General features: G+C 34.2%; 1 protein-coding gene across 2 annotated transcripts; it reads left to right on the forward strand.

Annotated features, from left to right (window-relative positions):
* The first annotated feature begins 81 nt into the window (after positions 1-81).
* Positions 82-13592, forward strand: LOC121407849 (CKLF-like MARVEL transmembrane domain-containing protein 4). Of its 2 annotated transcripts, none has more exons than XM_041599080.1 (4): positions 82-310; positions 4081-4248; positions 5227-5322; positions 12920-13592. In XM_041599080.1, exons 1-4 carry the CDS (start codon positions 191-193, stop codon positions 13034-13036), a joined length of 501 nt encoding a protein of 166 aa, XP_041455014.1. In that variant the 5' UTR covers positions 82-190; the 3' UTR covers positions 13037-13592. The 2 variants fall into 2 exon arrangements, with proteins under 2 accessions (XP_041455014.1, XP_041455015.1); XM_041599081.1 differs by lacking the exon at positions 12920-13592 and adding an exon at positions 7132-7768.
* Positions 13593-18116: the final 4524 nt, after the last annotated feature.

Genomic DNA, 18116 nt, shown 5'->3' on the forward strand with positions numbered 1-18116 from the left:
TATACCTTAACCGTGGCCGCGCCGCTCGCGCTATCGCTAGCTAGCTAGCTCGCCCGCGCGCGGCGGCGTGGGCGTGTCGCGCGTGCCGCCAAGCCAAGCCAGAGCTAGCTAGCTGAGCTTGATTGGCATAACTTGAGTTGAAATCAAAAGAAAACTGCTTGACACTGAAACCCGAATTTGGGTAGTAATTATGGCATCATCCGGAAAAGAAGCTGATCCATCTTCCAGCGCCGATCATGGGGAACGAAAGTGTGGTCTCGATATGACTTACGTCAAGTCAATAAATGGAATTTTGAAAGCTAAACAGATTGTAAGTCTCATTTTATTTTTAGTTTCACCTAGTAACGGTACATTTAAAACAACGTATGGGACTGAGCTGAAATATGGGCTGGATAATAAGGTCATAATACAATAAAGTCATATACTCTACGTACCTACTGACGCCTGGGACCCCAACCTGTATGGCTATATTCCCCCACGTACTGGCACAAAACCAGAAACTTTTGCCCCCGAGAATTCTACTTTCCCTCTAAAAGATCTAGCCCTAAAAAGGCTAAAACATGTATGTATGGTCAGTTCTCCCATGTCTGCGCTGTCTCCCAAGTCTGCGCACCCACGTATCTGCGCGATTCTAGTAAAAGAATATGCGCAACGAGCACGAACTTTGCACATTCAATGCATAGACAGGTATTCATAAAAAAATCTGACTCAAAATGGTGGAAAAATAATGAATTCATTGCATTTCATGTCAGTAGAGGCGCACGGCCAATATTGGAGACTGTCTCCAATGTGGGAGATTATCTCCAATATCAGAGACTTTTGTAAAGAATTTGGGTATCCAATTTCAGAGACAGTCTCCAGTTTTGGAGACTAATTTTCTTTGTTTACATTTGCGGCAAAAGGATTACCTTGGCGGCAAATAAAAATGTGATAAGCAGATTCCTCATGAAAATTTACACCGTTTCACCGTCTACTTTAAAAATTCACCGTCTACTTTTGTTTTGATAAGGATTTTTGTTGTCATCCGCACACAAAACAAATGGGCTTCTGACCTCAGCGAGACAAAATTTTGGGTGGAAAAAATTGTGTTTTTGTTGGTGTTGTTTCTTTTGTCCTTTTGCAAAGCAAGTCTCCAATGTGGGAGATTGTCTCCCCTATTGGAGAGAGTCTCCCATATTGGCCGTGCGCCTCTACTGCATGTGACGGTCTCAAAATGCAGCCTTTTGTCATCAAAATCCCCGAATCGTGTGCAAAGTGAATGAGTGCGCAGACATGGGTTACCATTTTTTTTTCAATCTGAAAATGACTGCCCGAGGTTTTTTCCAAGAAAATCATATATTTATTTCAAATTTTTATGAGATATTTGGCACACTAAATCATGATGTAAGGAACATTATTATCAACTGAAAGATTTTGTGAAATAAAAAGAAATTCATGTTAAATCTTAGCTCAAATTGTTAGGTGCGCAGACTTGGGGCCCACCATCATACATGGGGTTCAACTTCATTTTCAACATTTCTGCAATATTGATTTTATTTTTAAAGAAGAATTCATTAAAAAAAACAAATTTGTTATGAAAAGATGGGAAGAGCTTAAGGCCGTGTTTACGTCGCCATCTTGATTTCTTTGTCTTCCGCTTGGCGACAGCACGCTAATCGCATGATTTGCGTGCTGTCGCCAAGCATGACTCTACGTAAGTGACCATACGTAGAGTATATGACTTTCACTCCCCAGACGCCTCCAGGCTAGCCGGGAGTGGTGCCAGTGGCATGTACATATGTATATTTGTAGTCTGTATGATGGGATGACCATAATTTGAGCACATTTTAGAAATTATCATTTTAGTTGTTTTACCGTTTTCAATCAACAATTTCTCACAGTTCACAAAAAAATCATGTAGAACAATACCAAACAGAATTTGGAATGCTAGAAGAAGTGAAGAACTAAAATAAAAATAAGTAAACTTTGCTTGACAGAATTAATTATAAAAAAAAGGTAAAGACCACCACTCATTACTAAGGATATGATACGTGCCAGCGGATACGTGCCAGCTGTAGCTGCGCTGATGGCGGAAGAGCGATCAAAGAAGAACCTTTGCTGATCAGTAGAGGCGCACGGCCATTTGAATATGGGGGACTCTCCAATATGGAAGAAAATCTCCCATAATTAGAGACTTGCTTTGCATAAGAACAAAAGTCACAAAAAGAAACGCCACCAACAAAAGCGTAATGGCACGGTCACGATGATACAAACAAAGCCCTTAATAGTTCCACTTATTTTTTTATCTGACTTGCATTCTTATAATAATAGTCCTCATGGACAATGAAATGTAATGTTAAAGCAGGGCTATACACAAACCCTTTATTTCTACTGGTCTGACCTGTTAATGTCGGACCAGTAGGTACCTACATTAGTTTTTCAATTTTTTACTGGTCCCCCAAAATTATGAAAAAATGTTAAAAGGACTTGTTTATTTTGCCGTCTGTTATTGCACCCCCCCCCCAAAAAAAAACAAAAAAACAGAAAATACACACGCACAACATAATTCATGAGAACCATGCTGGATAAAGGCTTGCTGGGGAAGTTTCATTATATGCAATTTATGGCTTTCAAGTTCAACCCAGTAAATACATGTAAGATCACATTCGTCATTAAGCTTCTCCCATTCCATTATTAAAAGGCTTGCTGGGGGAGTTTCATTACATGCAACTTATGGCTTTCAAGTTCAACCCAGTATAAGATCACATTCCTCAGCAAGCTTCTCCCATTCCATTAATGCTACATGTTGCCTGAAACTTGGGGGATAAATTCATTAGACCTTGGATTATTAAAGAGAGTAAATCTTGGTGAAAATTCAGCTTAATTTGGTTTTAAGTTAACTGGTTCGATAAAATGTGCAAAAAGAAGCATTTTTGCTGCCTAAGCTACCAAAGATAGTGTGCTGGATCAGGATCGATGAGATTTGTTGGGTACAAGGATTTCCAGATAATTATAAGTTTAAAAATAGTGGGGAACTGGCATTACCGTCATAAGCCCTCTTGGTTTTACCTCTTGGGTTAAACCATGACTAGTTATCCTCTGCACACAGTTCCTACCAACTCATTCTGACGTTTGTAATATCAATTTCACCCTTTAATTTTTCTGGCAATTATTAAAAGATGTTGGTGCAACTATAACATTCCTTTAGCTCTATTTTCACCTCTTGTTTATAGGTTCTAATTCACAAGAAAATGTAGGTAAAATAGATAATAATTTAGGGGTGGTTTTGTAAACCTGTGGTTGAAAATTGATAATTTTTAATTGATGATTACAAGACAAGTATACCTCAACAAAAAGCTGATTTAAATAGAGAAAAATCAAACAAGCGTGACACTGAAAATTTCATCAAAATTGGATGTAAAATAAGAAAGTTATGACATTTTAAAATTTTGCTTTATTTCACAAAACAGATATGCACATCCTGGTCTGTATACAAAAGGGGGCTGATGATATCACCCACTCACTATTTCTTCTGTATTTTATTATATGAAATATTTTAATTTTCTCCTCATTGTAATGTGAAAGAAGTTTAAGTTTTCCCTGAATATGTGGAATTTATAATTTACATTTTATGGTTCAGTCAAGTTCACTTGGTTCTTATTGTCAAATTAGTAAAAAATTGAAATATTTTATAATTAAAATAATAAAATACAAAATAAATAAATAGTAAGGGACATCATCAACACTAAAATATGCATGTCACTGAGTTCTGCATATAACTATTTTGTGAAATATAAGCAAAACTAAAGTGTTGTAACTTATTTTACATCCGATTTTGATGAAATTTTCAACATCACGTGGGATTTTTCTCTATTGATTCAAATCAACAATTTTCTTGGGTGTCAGGGTGGACTTGACCTTTAATAATGTCATGAATGAATTAATGATATCCTGCATTAATCAAGCAATCAGACAATCAACCTAAATCTATTCATTAGTATAGAACAGCCAATAAATAAAATGAATGATCACAATAACTGTTGTTTAAATGTTTTGAAAATGTTTATGATATGACATTTTTTTCCTTTATCTTCCCTCCAGGGCTGGTCATTGTTGGCCTTCACATTGGCTTGTATAGTCGGGAATGGTGTAGCCATCGTATTCTTTATCATAGCCACATTATGCGGCTGGACCATGACATTCGTCATTTGGTTCATGTTTGCCAGTCACACCTATAAAAAAGTTACAAGAGTCAATTGGTTCATTGCGGTGAGTTTTGTGATCTTCATTTTCATCATCATTTTTCTTGCCTTCCTGCTACATGTATACTTCTGAGTTCTCTTTTTGATGTTTTATTCTCAACTTTTGTTTGACATCTTCTAATTTATGTTTATGAGTACTAACATTGTTTTATATTGTAAAAGTATATACATGTATATGACAAATTTACAGGCATTTGAAGGTATTAGCCACCCCACAACAGAATGATGATGATGATGAAATGATAGTGATAATGGTAATGATAATTATGATGATATGAACATTCTGGTAAAATTGCAGAATGAAAAAAAAGCGTTGAAAAAATGTCTGTGAAATTAGAGAATGGAGCTTGTTGCACAGAAACCTATGTTTAATCACAACTCCTTGTGGCACACTTTTTATTGGTTAAATGACAAGGTGTGTTTGTTTTTCTTAAGTTGCGATGAAACTGGGTCCACTTTACTTGTTCAATCAAATTTAGACTTAATAAAGAGGGGGTTCTTAAAAACCTTGAAGCAAATAGAAGGCTTACCTAACATAAAATGCAAATTGATTTTCATTTACTTTTGAAATACTAGTACCTTAGTAATAGTAAACACAGTATTCATTATGTGTCATCTATCTAGTAAACTATTCGGTGGCACAGAGTGATGGGGGGGGGGATTACAGATAAAACAATGTTTGCTTACAAGTGTGAGTGTATGGACAGATCAAATTACCTTTTATTCAACAAAAGTAAGAAGAAAAGAGGTAGGATTTTACGAACTTTTTCAGGCGATTCTGCTGATTCTTTCTTCAGGCAATTCTGCTGATCGGGTCCACAGTGGAGCTGATCACGTTATCACTGGTTCCCCATGAAACACCCATTACAAATTTTAATCTGTAATGCTCTATTAAGAAATATATATGACAAAAATTCACTCACTGCATTTTATTAAACCATTCCATCTTGAAATGTAATTTACAAAACTTATGTTTCTCTTCCAGGATTTGCTTGTAAGTTTAGGTGCTTGTGTCCTGTATGTTGCTATTGGTATTCCAGTTTTGATCAGTCCATTCAGCCCAGTGTCAATTGCAGCAGGGGTGAGTATAGTCATTATCTTTTTAAACCCCCATTCCACAGAGAGCAAGACCTCTCAAAGACAGCTGTAACACCATGAAACTTGCTTTATCTTTCAAAGGTCCTGCAATGAACTTTCAAAGATCTCTGAGGTCTTTCACAATTCCTGATTGATATTTCAGTGATCTTTGTGGTCTCCATGATCTCTGAATTTTTTGAAACAGTTCAAAACAGTCTTTCAGCGGTCTCTCAGGAAAATGGTCTTTCAGCAGACTTTCTGTGGTCTCTTGAACTTTCAAAATTCTTGTCAATCTTCCTATGATTTTTTTTAACGGTCTCTCAAGATTTTTGCGGAGATCACTGAATGACTCATGAGAGATCATTGAAAGACCAGGAAAAGTCTAAGGAAAGAATTCTGAAAGATTACTTGTTGCATAAAAGATTTCTCAAAGACCATTGAAAGATCTCTACAGGACTAGTCTATGCCCCGTAAGACAAAAAGTATAAATCAGTTTTTCAGAGTTCTTTAAGAAGTCTTTCTGAACCATTAGATGGCAAATTTCAGTGATCTTGGAGACTGCTGTAAGACCTTGCCAATTTTTTTGTCGTCCAAAGGCCCTTCAAAGGTCTCCTTTCTGTGGAATGGGGGTCGTAGGAAAGATGTTCATCTGTCAAATACTGTTCAGGCTTTGTATTATTACAGGCTAAACATGTGGTTTTGTAGCGCTGCTTACTTTTACAACTAACAAAAGTTAATATGCATTCATGATATTTCATTCATTGACTAACACATTTGGTGTTTTGAGGCATGGTGTTGAAATTTGGTATTGCCATTGCCCTTTGATTGGGCTTGGTTTTTTAATGAATTGAGCTGTTTCTAAAAAAAAATCTCCAAGGTTCACGCTCCTTTCTCCAATTTAGCATTTCTGTGTGACACTTTAGCATACATGCATACCATACCTAATATGCATGCATGCTGTGCATTGCATGTAATGAAAGCATATAAACCAGAAATAATAGGAGATGAAGAAGGAGAAGGAAGAAGAGGAGAAGAAGAAGGAGAAGAAGAAGAAGGAGGATTTTATGATAACATTAACAATTATACATTTGGTAGGCTGATTACATCACATCCCCACTTTCCTTTTCTTATAAATGTTATTAAATAAAATCCTAATTATTTAATATTTCATACATCTGTTTCGTATGATAAAATAAGTTACAATAACGAATATCCAATGCACTAAATCAGATGTCAATCCAATTTTGTTAGTTCTTGGAAGACAAAATTTGAATGAAAATAATTTCATTAAAAAAAAAAAGAACAAGAGGGGATGTGACATAGTTTGCTCAATGAATATTCAGGAAGATATGCATAAAATTGTTTCTCCAAAATAATATGAATCTTTAAAATGTCATAGCTTTGTTATCCTTTCACTGATTTTGATGAAATTTTCAATGTTTTGTTTGTCTGATTTTTCTTTATCTGTTTAAATCATTTTCACCTTGGATTACCCCTTTAAGAAAGGGATTAGAACTTTAGAAGTACATAGTAGGTACATGTAGTATAAGTAAAAATGTACAACTTAAAAAAGAAAACAACATTTAAGAAAAAAAAAATGTTTTAATAAAGCTCACCTACTGAATAAGAGTTTAATTTGAAACATTATGGAACTACGGTACATGTATCATGCATTACTTTATTCTTTTAAGAAATAATGATAAGTCTTCCTCAGTATTGCATTCAATTGACAAGTATTATAACTCATTTTGATTGCATTTGAAAACAAATTTTAAGTAGGAAATTAATCCTTGCTGCTTACATATATGTTCAGGTTTTTGGAATCATTGCTGCCCTCTCTTATGCGGTTGGATCTTGGTCTGCCTTCCGAGCCTATCGTAGCCAAACTTATGTTGAAGTCTGATCACACCTGATAGATTCCCCTTCACCATAGTTTTGTTATTGGGGATACCATTAGAACATGTGCAATGATTTGAGATCAAATCTGGGGGTTTTATACGTGTTTATCTATAGGATATTTATATCAGCTAGCCATTCTGTATTCTTCGTGATGTAGAGGTAGAGGTCTCAGTGTTAGACAGGATTGGGGAATTTTCATAACCCAATTTTTTTTTCATAGAAATGAGAGACCAAAGCTTCAGTTTGTATGAATTGTGGATCCAAGTATTTATTTGTTTTTTATAGTATTTACTGTTATGATGGAAATGGAATAAATTATATGTTTCATTCACCTGCATTTATAAATAATCTGTACTAACACCTTTTGTTATTCTTGTGTACTGTATGTTAAACATTTTTATTTTTTTCAAACATACATGTACTATTTGTCTTCACCTGAGAAATAAACCTTAACCTTAATAAACATTAACCATAATTCATTGGACACTAAGAGGCTGTTCTCACTACGTTCATAAAACTATTTTACTGGAAACTAGTTTAACGCGTAGTGAGAACGGTTGAAGCGGTCTTGGAAGCGATCTTCTAAACCAGTTTGGAAAACCACCTCGCGATGTAGTTTTCAAGATCGCTTTGCCTTGTTAAACTGGTTTTAGCATAAGTGAGGACACAACCGTTCTTTGGGAAGCGATCTTCGCACATTTTGAGCGCGCTACTCCACACAACAGGTGTAGAATGACCATGCTGCGGTTTCGAATTTCGCGCGAAATGTGTCACCCCACTGAGAGCGTTTCTATAGCAACAAGAGCGCTTTACGTGAAGTGATTTTGAAAACCACTTTCGTGTGATCAACTGGGAACGCTAGCAAAGCGACCTTCCAAACTGGTTTCCTGAATCGGCTTCCAGTAAACTAGTTTTAGAAAGCATAATGAGAAAGGCCTCTAATACATCTATTCTCATGGGAATGCCCTTTTCATGTTTATACATTGTAATGACATACATATTTGTCTTTTGTAATACACTTTGTCAAGTTTACTTGCCTAAGTATATACTCCATTTTCGGCCCTGTAAAAAAAATAGCTTAGCAATTATTGTAGGACAAATTATTTATGATGGATTGCAATCATTGCATTGATCATAATGTATAAACCAATGTGAAAATCAATCGTTTTATTAATCACCAAGCTTTGTGATAAGTACTGGACCGTTACGGTTGTCTTTGCATGCTGGGAAAGTCTTATGTCAAAGGGGGGGGCTTGGAACAAATTATGAAGAGGGAGTGCTGGTTTTGAAAAAAATAACCACAAAAAAAAAGGAACAAGTTTTCGCTCCAAAGAGAAGATGATTTTGGTCATGGTCAAAGTTCTATATTTTATCATACCGCCCTGATTTTGAGGGGGGGGGGGGGGAGGTGCTTCAGCAATCAGCACCCCTATTTTAAGGTTATTTTCTTTTTTCTTCAAAGTGACATTGGTGCAAGCACATCATCTACGTTACAGTTATGCCCAATGGATATATCAGAACAGGCACTGCTCTGTCAATAGATACACAAGTTGAAATTTTATTGCAGAGAAAATTATCAATTTTTTTTCTGAGAGATGAAAATGTCATCTCATTACCAATTACCAATTTCATTTTAAGAGATAAAATAAAATATTACAAAGATGACATTGCCTCAGAATACCACCTCTTGGTCCAGTAACACAAAGGTTAGCAATTAATGAAATGGGCTATCAAGACCACTGTTGACTAGGATCCAGTCTGAATTGTTCTTTCCAATTAGCGATTAATGGCTAACCTTTGTGTTACGGGCCCAGGTCGATTGTATATTGTAAGAATTATGAAATGTTAAATGTCATGCCACAGTGACAAAAGCACTCTCCCAACATAGTTGAATGTTGTTTTTCATTGCTTGCATATAATTTTCACATATGTAAACATGATGTATCGCTTTTATACTAACCAATAACTTATTCATAACTTCTTTATTGACTGTCTTGTCGCATGTTAAATATGTGTTGGAGAACTGGAAGATAATTTTTTTAAAGCATTCATAGCGATTCTTTGGGTTGAAGAGTAAAAGATTTCTTACTTTTTATACATTTGATTTTAGTTGATTTGCTAAAGTATGGGGGTTAAATATCTTTTGGTACTGAAACTTCTATGATGCAGTATATTGCTGGTGTATTTTTTATATTGGTTATCTTTTTATATATTAGACAGTGTTTTAGTTATATACAAATTCAATAAATTTGCAATCTAATAATAAGTAAAGAAGAGATTTTTTAATGAGAGAATCTCTGTGGTCAGATTGCAAATTGCTTCAAATTTCTCCATCAAGATTTAATATCACATTATATATGATTATTTCTATAATGATTCATAGCACATAACAAACCCCATACTAGCCATTAACAGTTTACTTTGGAAACAAATATGTAGTCTGCTGGGCAAACTCTGCAGCCAACTCATGCCTTGGCTTGTGTTCTGAAGGCATTGGAACAGCAAGTTTTGTATGTGCTAGTCTTTGCATGGAGACACACTTGTTGATCAAAATTCAAATCAGGGTCTGCACCTGCAGACTAACATATATGCACCTTGTACTGTGAACATTTCATTTGCCTACCTATTCCGTTGTATAATATCAAGAAATGATTTTTAGACTTAGTCATTATCATATAAAACATTGTGTTGTTTACATTATATCATGATTTGGTTATTGCTAATTTTCATGTTACTAATCAAGAAATATTCATGATACTCATTCCATTAACACTGCAGTTAAGTTTGTAAGCAAACATGCACCTTTGAACTAAAAATATTTTGTTTGCTTTGGTATTCATTTGTATCTCAATTATATTTATTAATGATCATTCCATATGGTTTTAATTTTATTGTTTGCATCATGTAACCTGTGCTGCTAATTTTCACATTACTGATCATGAAATATTGTAATGAATAAAGCATGTCAATAGCAATTCCACTGATCAAATGTTTTAAGGTTGACAGTTATTATGTTATTCACTAAATTTTTCAAATTGGCATCGCAATGTTAATTGCTTTTAAGGTCAGGTTCAAGGGTATGGTGTCTGTGAATGGTGTCATGTGACATGTTATCTTGTCATGCCTTGGCACAGAGATAGACAGATCGTAGAGTGTTGTTTGAACTTATTGGAGTGTTTGTCGTTGAATTCTATTTTAGAGTGTTAATTATAGGGTATTTAGAGTCCCCAGCACAGCTTTCTGCTAATTGTGCAAATTGTGCAATACAGAAAATGAAAAATATTCACAGAATCAAGGAATAAAAACGCAATGCACAGAATTTCACAGAAAAACACAATTTTCACCCCAAAGATGTGAATACATGGAATTAATATTTGATTGTGAAAAAAAATCATGAAAATCAATCGAAAATCATGAAAATCAATCCAAAGTCCATTAAAAAAAATGCATTAGTGATAAATCTGCCCATCAAATAATGTTTGCCAATCTATTTATCTGTTTGAAAATTACATTTTTCTAAGATTTTCAGTGCCATGCTTTGAACATGTCACCAAAGAACACAGAATGAGAGCAGTATTTGGAGAACACAGAAGAATGCCTTGTGCATTGGCATTTAATAGCAAAACTAAAACTGTGGCCTCTACAGTATAAATTGTACTCAAATTTTTTTCCACGATTTGGGGCTTGGTGAGATGATTACTGTCTGAAGTCTGGGGTCTACCAAAAAGGCTAAGTAAGGAATGGGTAGGGGTGGGTCCACCTCCCAACTTCATTTACACACGCTCACTACATACTTGGGTCGATATCTCACCACGTACTACTTGGGCTGATGTATCTTCAGTGATTTTATGAACCGGTTCAAAACTTGGCTTGTCTCCAAAACATGATCTCGAGATAATCACGTTTGAAGTTTGGATGTTTTTCAGATGCTCATAACTTTGCGCTTTGAAAGAAACCAGATCAATTATTTATACCACTTTAAAGCATACATTCTATTCATTTATAATGTACAAAATTTTGTTCTCAATTTGAATTAAGTTTTTCAATATATGAAATGAAGTGCAGGTATGCATTTCAGAAACTGCTGCTTTTTACAAAAAATCGGGGTTTGAATCAGTACACAAAGAATGGTTTAAGCCAGTTTGTAAAATCAAAGGAGGGGGTTGAGCCGGTTTGTAAAAAAATTAGATATGCTCTTATTCTTTATTAATGATACAAATTTTGATTTGAATCTTGGCAAATCAATAGAATGAATCACAAGCTTTCAGAAAAATATTTGAAAATTTGACTGAAAATGAGATTTGAGCAGATTCATAAAATCACTGACCGTATGTGAAGTTGTGAAAATTTGACCCATGGAATTTGTGCAAATCTATCAATTTATCAACCATGTATACAGAACACCGAACACCATTGATGAAAACATTCATAATTAAATAATTTTACACTACACGTAGGTGTATGTTAAGTGTTAACCCCAACTGTATGTCATCATAGGTGTAGCAGATGTATTTTAAGTCGAGATAAAATTTTACTCAGGTGTAGTCTTTTTGAAGAAAAACAGGAATAAATTTCTTCCAATATATTTTTGAAACCAATTCAGAATTGTGAAATACATGTAAATCATTCTTTCTTAGCCAAATAAAGTCCTGAAATTAATCTAAGAATTTGTGGTAATTTGTAATTTCTATTTGTTTGGTTGGTTTGAGATTGTGTTGAGATTGTTATGTATTGAAATTGGATAGTAAAATTCTGAAATAAAAGACTGAAGGAAATAAATCATTTAATTCATTATGCCTTTTTTCATTGCATGCTTGCATTTCTTTACATATTTATTTCATCTTTTTGTGCACAGTAACCCATTCAGCTGGCATGCATCCCTTAATCATTTATTCCTAATTGATGTTGCCCAAAATATTTCCTTTCATGAAAACCCAGTGATTAAACTTATTTCATTTGGGGAAAAATGACAAGATTTTAAATCTCTTTACATTCTTGCATGAAATTATGTATACTATTGTTCATATCTCATCGCACGTTTTACTTGTATACATAGCATATAAAATACATTGGGAGACATTAGAGCAATGAATATGATAAACTTATACTGAGTTTGTTTATTTCACTTTTTTCTTGGGATAAAGGAGCTCTCAGCCCAGTGTAATATACTGTATATACTCTGGTCTATCTCTTTGATCATTACAATATAACATAAAAGTTACAACTGATTTTGTGCTTAATTTCAACTGTAAGACTGTAAAACTATAAAACAAAAGATTAATTGTCTCTTTGGACAAAAAACTCATGGATTTGTCAAAAAATGTTTTGTAATTCAATGCTCTCCTGTTTCTTTGCCTTTGCATTGAATAAATTTTCATTTTCATATTTCAATATTTTTTTCTTTAGTTTAGCTATGGAGTTGTGCTCTCATTTAGTACTAAACATGGTTGCAAATATGCCAATGAACGGGACTCTCCTGTACTTGGTATGAAAAATCATAAACCATCATTCTAGTCATTTGTTATCAGATTTTGTAATTTTTTTTATATATGCAGTAGACGAAGTTCTGAAACTTATCTCAAGATATTGGCAGCCATGTTTTTTGTTTAGAATAGAAGAAAGAAAATGAAATCGCCTCGTTTCATTTAGCTATTTGCTTTCTCTCTCCCTTTTCCCCATCATTTTGTTCTTGGTTTCTGTAGGTGTTTGGATTTATAGCGGTGGCGAGCTATGGGGCAGGTTGTTTCTATTCATTCAAGAGGTGGAGGGAGAGCAAGAAGCGACAGAGTTCAGACAATCAGTATGCCGTCGATTACTGATCACCGATGGTGCGATGGAGGCTCAAATTATATGTCCAGCGGTTGTATTTCTATCCATTAATACCGCGGTCACATTTGCTTTACGGAGGCCGTATGGCGAGTCGGAAACGACCATTTTAACAATTTTTGTACCAACTACCTATACGTGGTTTGAATAAAAGTGAATTAAACTGCCGTTTTTAACTCGCCGTGCTGCCGTCGTAGAGCGAATGGACCGAGGTATTGAGCAGATGGTGCATAGGAAACATGGTATAAAATCACTTTAATTGTATGGTGCAGAGACCTCAAATGCCTTATAAAGACCACCACATACTTTGAAACTGAACTCAGACCACATCGACGTGGAGAAAGATATCTTGAATCAAGGTATATAGATCAAATATATTCGTAAACAAGGTATTATGTTATCATATATTGGAAGGAAAAAATAAACTTTTGAGCGTTTCATTTTCACTACAGAGTAAATATGCCTTATAAAATCTAGCTCTTTATGGCATCACCATACAGTATCAGTGCGAGTTGAATTGCATTGTTTATTGTGTGTCGTGCATGAAATTGTGTTTTATTTATGAACAACTTTATAAAACTATTTGTGAAACTAGCAGCAAAACGAGACACACTTCAAGAACATAAACATTTAAATTCTCAAAACTTGAAAAAAATACCTCACATGTTTCCATTTGATGGTTTGCATTTTACATTTTTAAACAATATCAGGCAATGATGCAAGTAGATTTGCTTAATTTCACTATATATTTTAGCACTTATTGCCAGTTTAGTTTAGCCATTGTATTTATTACTGACAAATGATTCGTTTGTGGTGGGGGGGCACATGTCCTTTTTTATGGACCATTTTCTTGAGCACTTGTACTTTTTAAAAGGGAAATGGCTTTTCTTGTGTGGTGATATTTTTGGGGTTTGCTTGTCACCCCCCCCCCCCCACTTTATTAAATCCTGGATACATCCCTGAATTTTTGATTTGGTTCATTCACTACCATTTTGAACATTTAATACTTTGCAATTTCTCTAGTCCAGTGAGTGAAGTCTGAGTCTGTTGGAAGTTGTATGATGGTCTTCTTATACCCACCATTTAAACCAGAAATCATGTTGTGATTCAACTGGAAGGACAAGACCTTGTATCTCAAAAGACTGAAATGTTGGACGCTCTTAAAACAAAGTAATTAAAATGACTAGGTCGTTAGTCAGCTTGATCCAAATGATCATGTGTCGTATATTCTAGTCAGAAATGACTATGTTATAGTTAGATATGACTAGAAATTAATCAAATGAAATAGTTGCACAAAGGTGACCCTTCTTTCTAGTCACTTTGACTTGTTTTTTAATCACAGAGAATCAAAACACATTGCTGCTTGAAAACTGTATGCTATTGGACAGTCATCTGTTCCCAGAAGTGGTATTGTTCTTTAATCTTCTGAGAGAAAAAGCTTGGATCCAAGCAGGCTATCTCTGGATAAATGATATAGTCACTAAATCAGTAAAGTTTATTTCCTAAAGATTTGAGGTACAAGGTTTTGCCTTCCCCTTGTCACTATTTGTATTGTAATGCCTCTACATGTCAAGCCTGCCATTTGTACTTCTTTGCACATGTTTTGTCATGGTTGATGTATTTGAGATGACTATTTAAAGGACAAGTCCACCCCAACAAAAAGTTGATTTGAATAAAAAGAGAAAAATTCAACAAGCATAACACTGAAAATTTCATCAAAATCGGATGTAAAATAAGAAAGTTATGGCATTTCAAAGTTTCGCTTATTTTCAACAAAATAGTTATATGAACGAGCCAGTTACATCCAAATGAGAGAGTTGATGACATCACTCACTCACTATTTCTTTTGTATTTTATTATATAAAATATGAAATATTTTCATTTTCTCGTCATTGTCATGTGAAATGAAGTTTCATTCCTCCCTGAACACGTGGAATTCCATTATTTTAACATTTTGTATTTCAGGCAATGAGGTCCTAATCATCAAATTCGTAAAAATTGAAATATTGTATAATTCAAACAATAAAAAACAAAAGAAATAGTGAGTGAGTGACGTCATCGACTCTCTCATTTGGATGTAACTGGCTCGTTCATATAACTATTTTGTTGAAAATAAGCGAAACTTTGAAATGTTATAACTTTCTTATTTTACATCCGATTTTGATGAAATTTTCAGCATTGTGCTTGTCTGATTTTTCTATATTGATTTAAATCAACATTTTTCTGAGGTGGACTTGACCTTTAATCATAATATATAACTTTATACATGAATCTGAGGAATCATTTCTATGAAGTTTTATGTGATGTGTAGTTTCAATTTTAAACATTTGTACATTATTGAGATGGATTTTTAAAAATCATTGATGACAAAATAATGAAATTAATTGGATTAAATCATTCTTTTATAAATGTATTGTGAAATGTAGAATAATGCAATGTTATTTGATTCTACATGTAAATTATTAAACGATTATGCAAAGACTTTTTTAGCCCTTCCCAATGAAAAAAATAAGTGTTAACTTTGAGGTTCACAAATTTTACATCTAAAATAATAAATGACATCTAAAAAAAAAAACCCTGCCAAAATGCTCACTCTTTTTATTGTTTTCTTAAAACAATATCATATAAACAAAAATCAGATTGTTTCGGGTAATAATGATTCACCATCTGGGAAGATATTCATGACTTCCAACCTAAATTTATTTCTTACACAACTCTTAATTTTGTTTCATATGTAGTTTTATTCAAAATTGAAGAACACTTTGTTCACTTTCAATAGCAGTCAATGTACACTGAATATTTATAAAGTAAAAGTGATATGTGCGACTATTGGATTGTTATTTTATGGTGATGTATTTATGGTGAGTGACAATGAGAAATTTGCCACAGAATATATTTGTCGTAAACTATAAATGTAGAAAACGTGATGGTGTTTTGTGACATCCACATTATTGGTGCATGTGTACAGAAAAGAAATATATTTTGTAATTTTGCACAATTGTATGCGGTTTTCTTTCAGATGTCATACATACCTCATGTTGCAATTATCATAGAACTGCATCTAGAAGTGCAAAAGTAATCAGTTAACAACTTATATGCTCATAGAAAATGTCAAACTATATTAATAAGTTGTATGCATTTTAAAAAATATACAACAATAACCAGTTTCACTAAATGCTTTATTAATAAGAAGAAGCTTATAAAGTTATTGGCATTATTAAAAGTGATTGCAGTATGATCAAGTTCAGATCAACTATCCAAAATGTTCTAGTATCAATTGTACCCTACCACCCTAAAACCACCAATAAGTCGCCAGGTAAGGTTCTAGGTAAATAGCCAAAATAGTAATTTAGTCTCCAAAAATGTGGTCCAGTGGTTAGAGCATTGGACTCATAATCACAAGGTCTAAGTTCGAATCCCAACTCTGCCATTGTCTCCACTTTGATAAAAAGGCCTGAGAGTAATATCTGTCATCTATAAGGCCAGCCACGATGACTGATTAACCTAGAGGTAAAAATGTTTCATAGGTAATTGGTTATATACCAGCTTGGCATTTACCAGCAAAACGCTGTTCTGCCAAGTTCCTATGGGAGTTACCATAACAGAAACACAAACAGAAATAGATTTCCATTTTATTATCAAGCATGCAGCAAGAACATAAACGAGTCAGCATAGTATTGTTTTTTTTTTTTTTAGTTTACTCATTGAAACTGTTGATGACTTGTGGTGATATAATTGGACAGTAATCAATTCAGAAATGAAATAACTGAATTACATCTCTTTTCTAATGAGGTATTATGGTGCAATTATTTAATCAATCGTTATTTAATTCTAACCAACTATAACAGATGCACCATCCTGCCTTAGATTCATGGAATTATTTTATTTATGATAGAAAGTATTTTGATAATAACATGCATAATTAGAACATTTTTTAAAGGAAATGATTGAAGAAATGTGTGCTAGGGCATTTTATTATGACTTTTGATATTATCCCATTTGTCAAAGTAATAAGGACAGGTTAGATATATTGTTTCTATATTCAATTTTTTGTGAATTATATTCTAAAGTATGATATACATAATCGCTAGAGGGTATTCATTTGTCTCGCAATCTACTATGGTCAACAAGGAAATTCGTGATCACTTCCTTGTTGACCATAGTAGATTGCGAGACAAATGAATACCCTCTAGCGATTATTTCAATCCGCAATAATGAACCTATTTAGTATAATATACATGTTTTGATTTTCCTTTCTGAACTAGATGGATATGATTTTTTTTTATTTCATTCAAAGGCATCAAAGGAGAAAATTATTTGTGTGGGGGGCACAACAATTAATTAGTGGTTTGAACAGTCAGCTGCTAAAAGCTTTCTGTAGCAGCTATTCAAAATTCAATGGGATTCTGATTCCCAGCAACCCCCCCCCCCAAAAAAAAACTATCAGCTGTAAAGCTGTTTTTATCTCATATTTATTAACATCATAAGAGTGTACAATGTACAGGCTCTCCTGATAAAGTGATGGAATTTTGTTTCATAGGACGAGAGAGTTATATGAATTACAGAATTCAAAAGGCAGCCAAGAGGTGTTTTACCAGCATGCAATCCTTAACTTATATGAAATTAGATTTGTATTCTGGTATCAAGTGGCATGCTTGTCACGCTGCATCTGAACACACTCAACTGATAGAAATGTGGTGAAGAAGGATGGGGGCAGGGGAAAAAATTGTATGGGGGCTCAGTGATTTCGCCCCCCCCCCCCCCCCGATATGCAAAAGAGCCGTGGAAAATTCCCATTTACTGCAATGTTACTTTAGGCAGTAGGTTATGAAAAGCAACTAGCACCTGAAAGGTGAAAATTAATTGTTTGCCTGGGTTGGGGGCCTTGTCACATCGTAACCAGCCTTTGTAATTTTGTATCTACGACGGTATCACTCTCTGAATGCTTCTGATATCAGTTGCAGTCATTCATATTTTGTGATTAAAGTGATGCAATAAAAAATACATGAAAATTCTATCACTGTATTTCACTTTGAAAACAAGTAGGAATTCTGCTGTCTCAATTGCCAATAA

The sequence above is a fragment of the Lytechinus variegatus genome, chromosome 2 (genome assembly GCF_018143015.1).
Source record: "Lytechinus variegatus isolate NC3 chromosome 2, Lvar_3.0, whole genome shotgun sequence".
NCBI lineage: Eukaryota > Metazoa > Echinodermata > Echinoidea > Temnopleuroida > Toxopneustidae > Lytechinus > Lytechinus variegatus.

Bases quoted from the DNA above. Each gene is read 5' to 3' on its own strand.
- LOC121407849 (XM_041599080.1), top strand. From the start codon at position 191: ATGGCATCATCCGGAAAAGAAGCTGATCCATCTTCCAGCGCCGATCAT. The intron at 311-4,080 runs GTAAGTCTCATT...TCTTCCCTCCAG, and splicing joins TTTTGAAAGCTAAACAGATT to GGCTGGTCATTGTTGGCCTT. The intron at 5,323-12,919 runs GTGAGTATAGTC...TGGTTTCTGTAG, and splicing joins CAGTGTCAATTGCAGCAGGG to GTGTTTGGATTTATAGCGGT.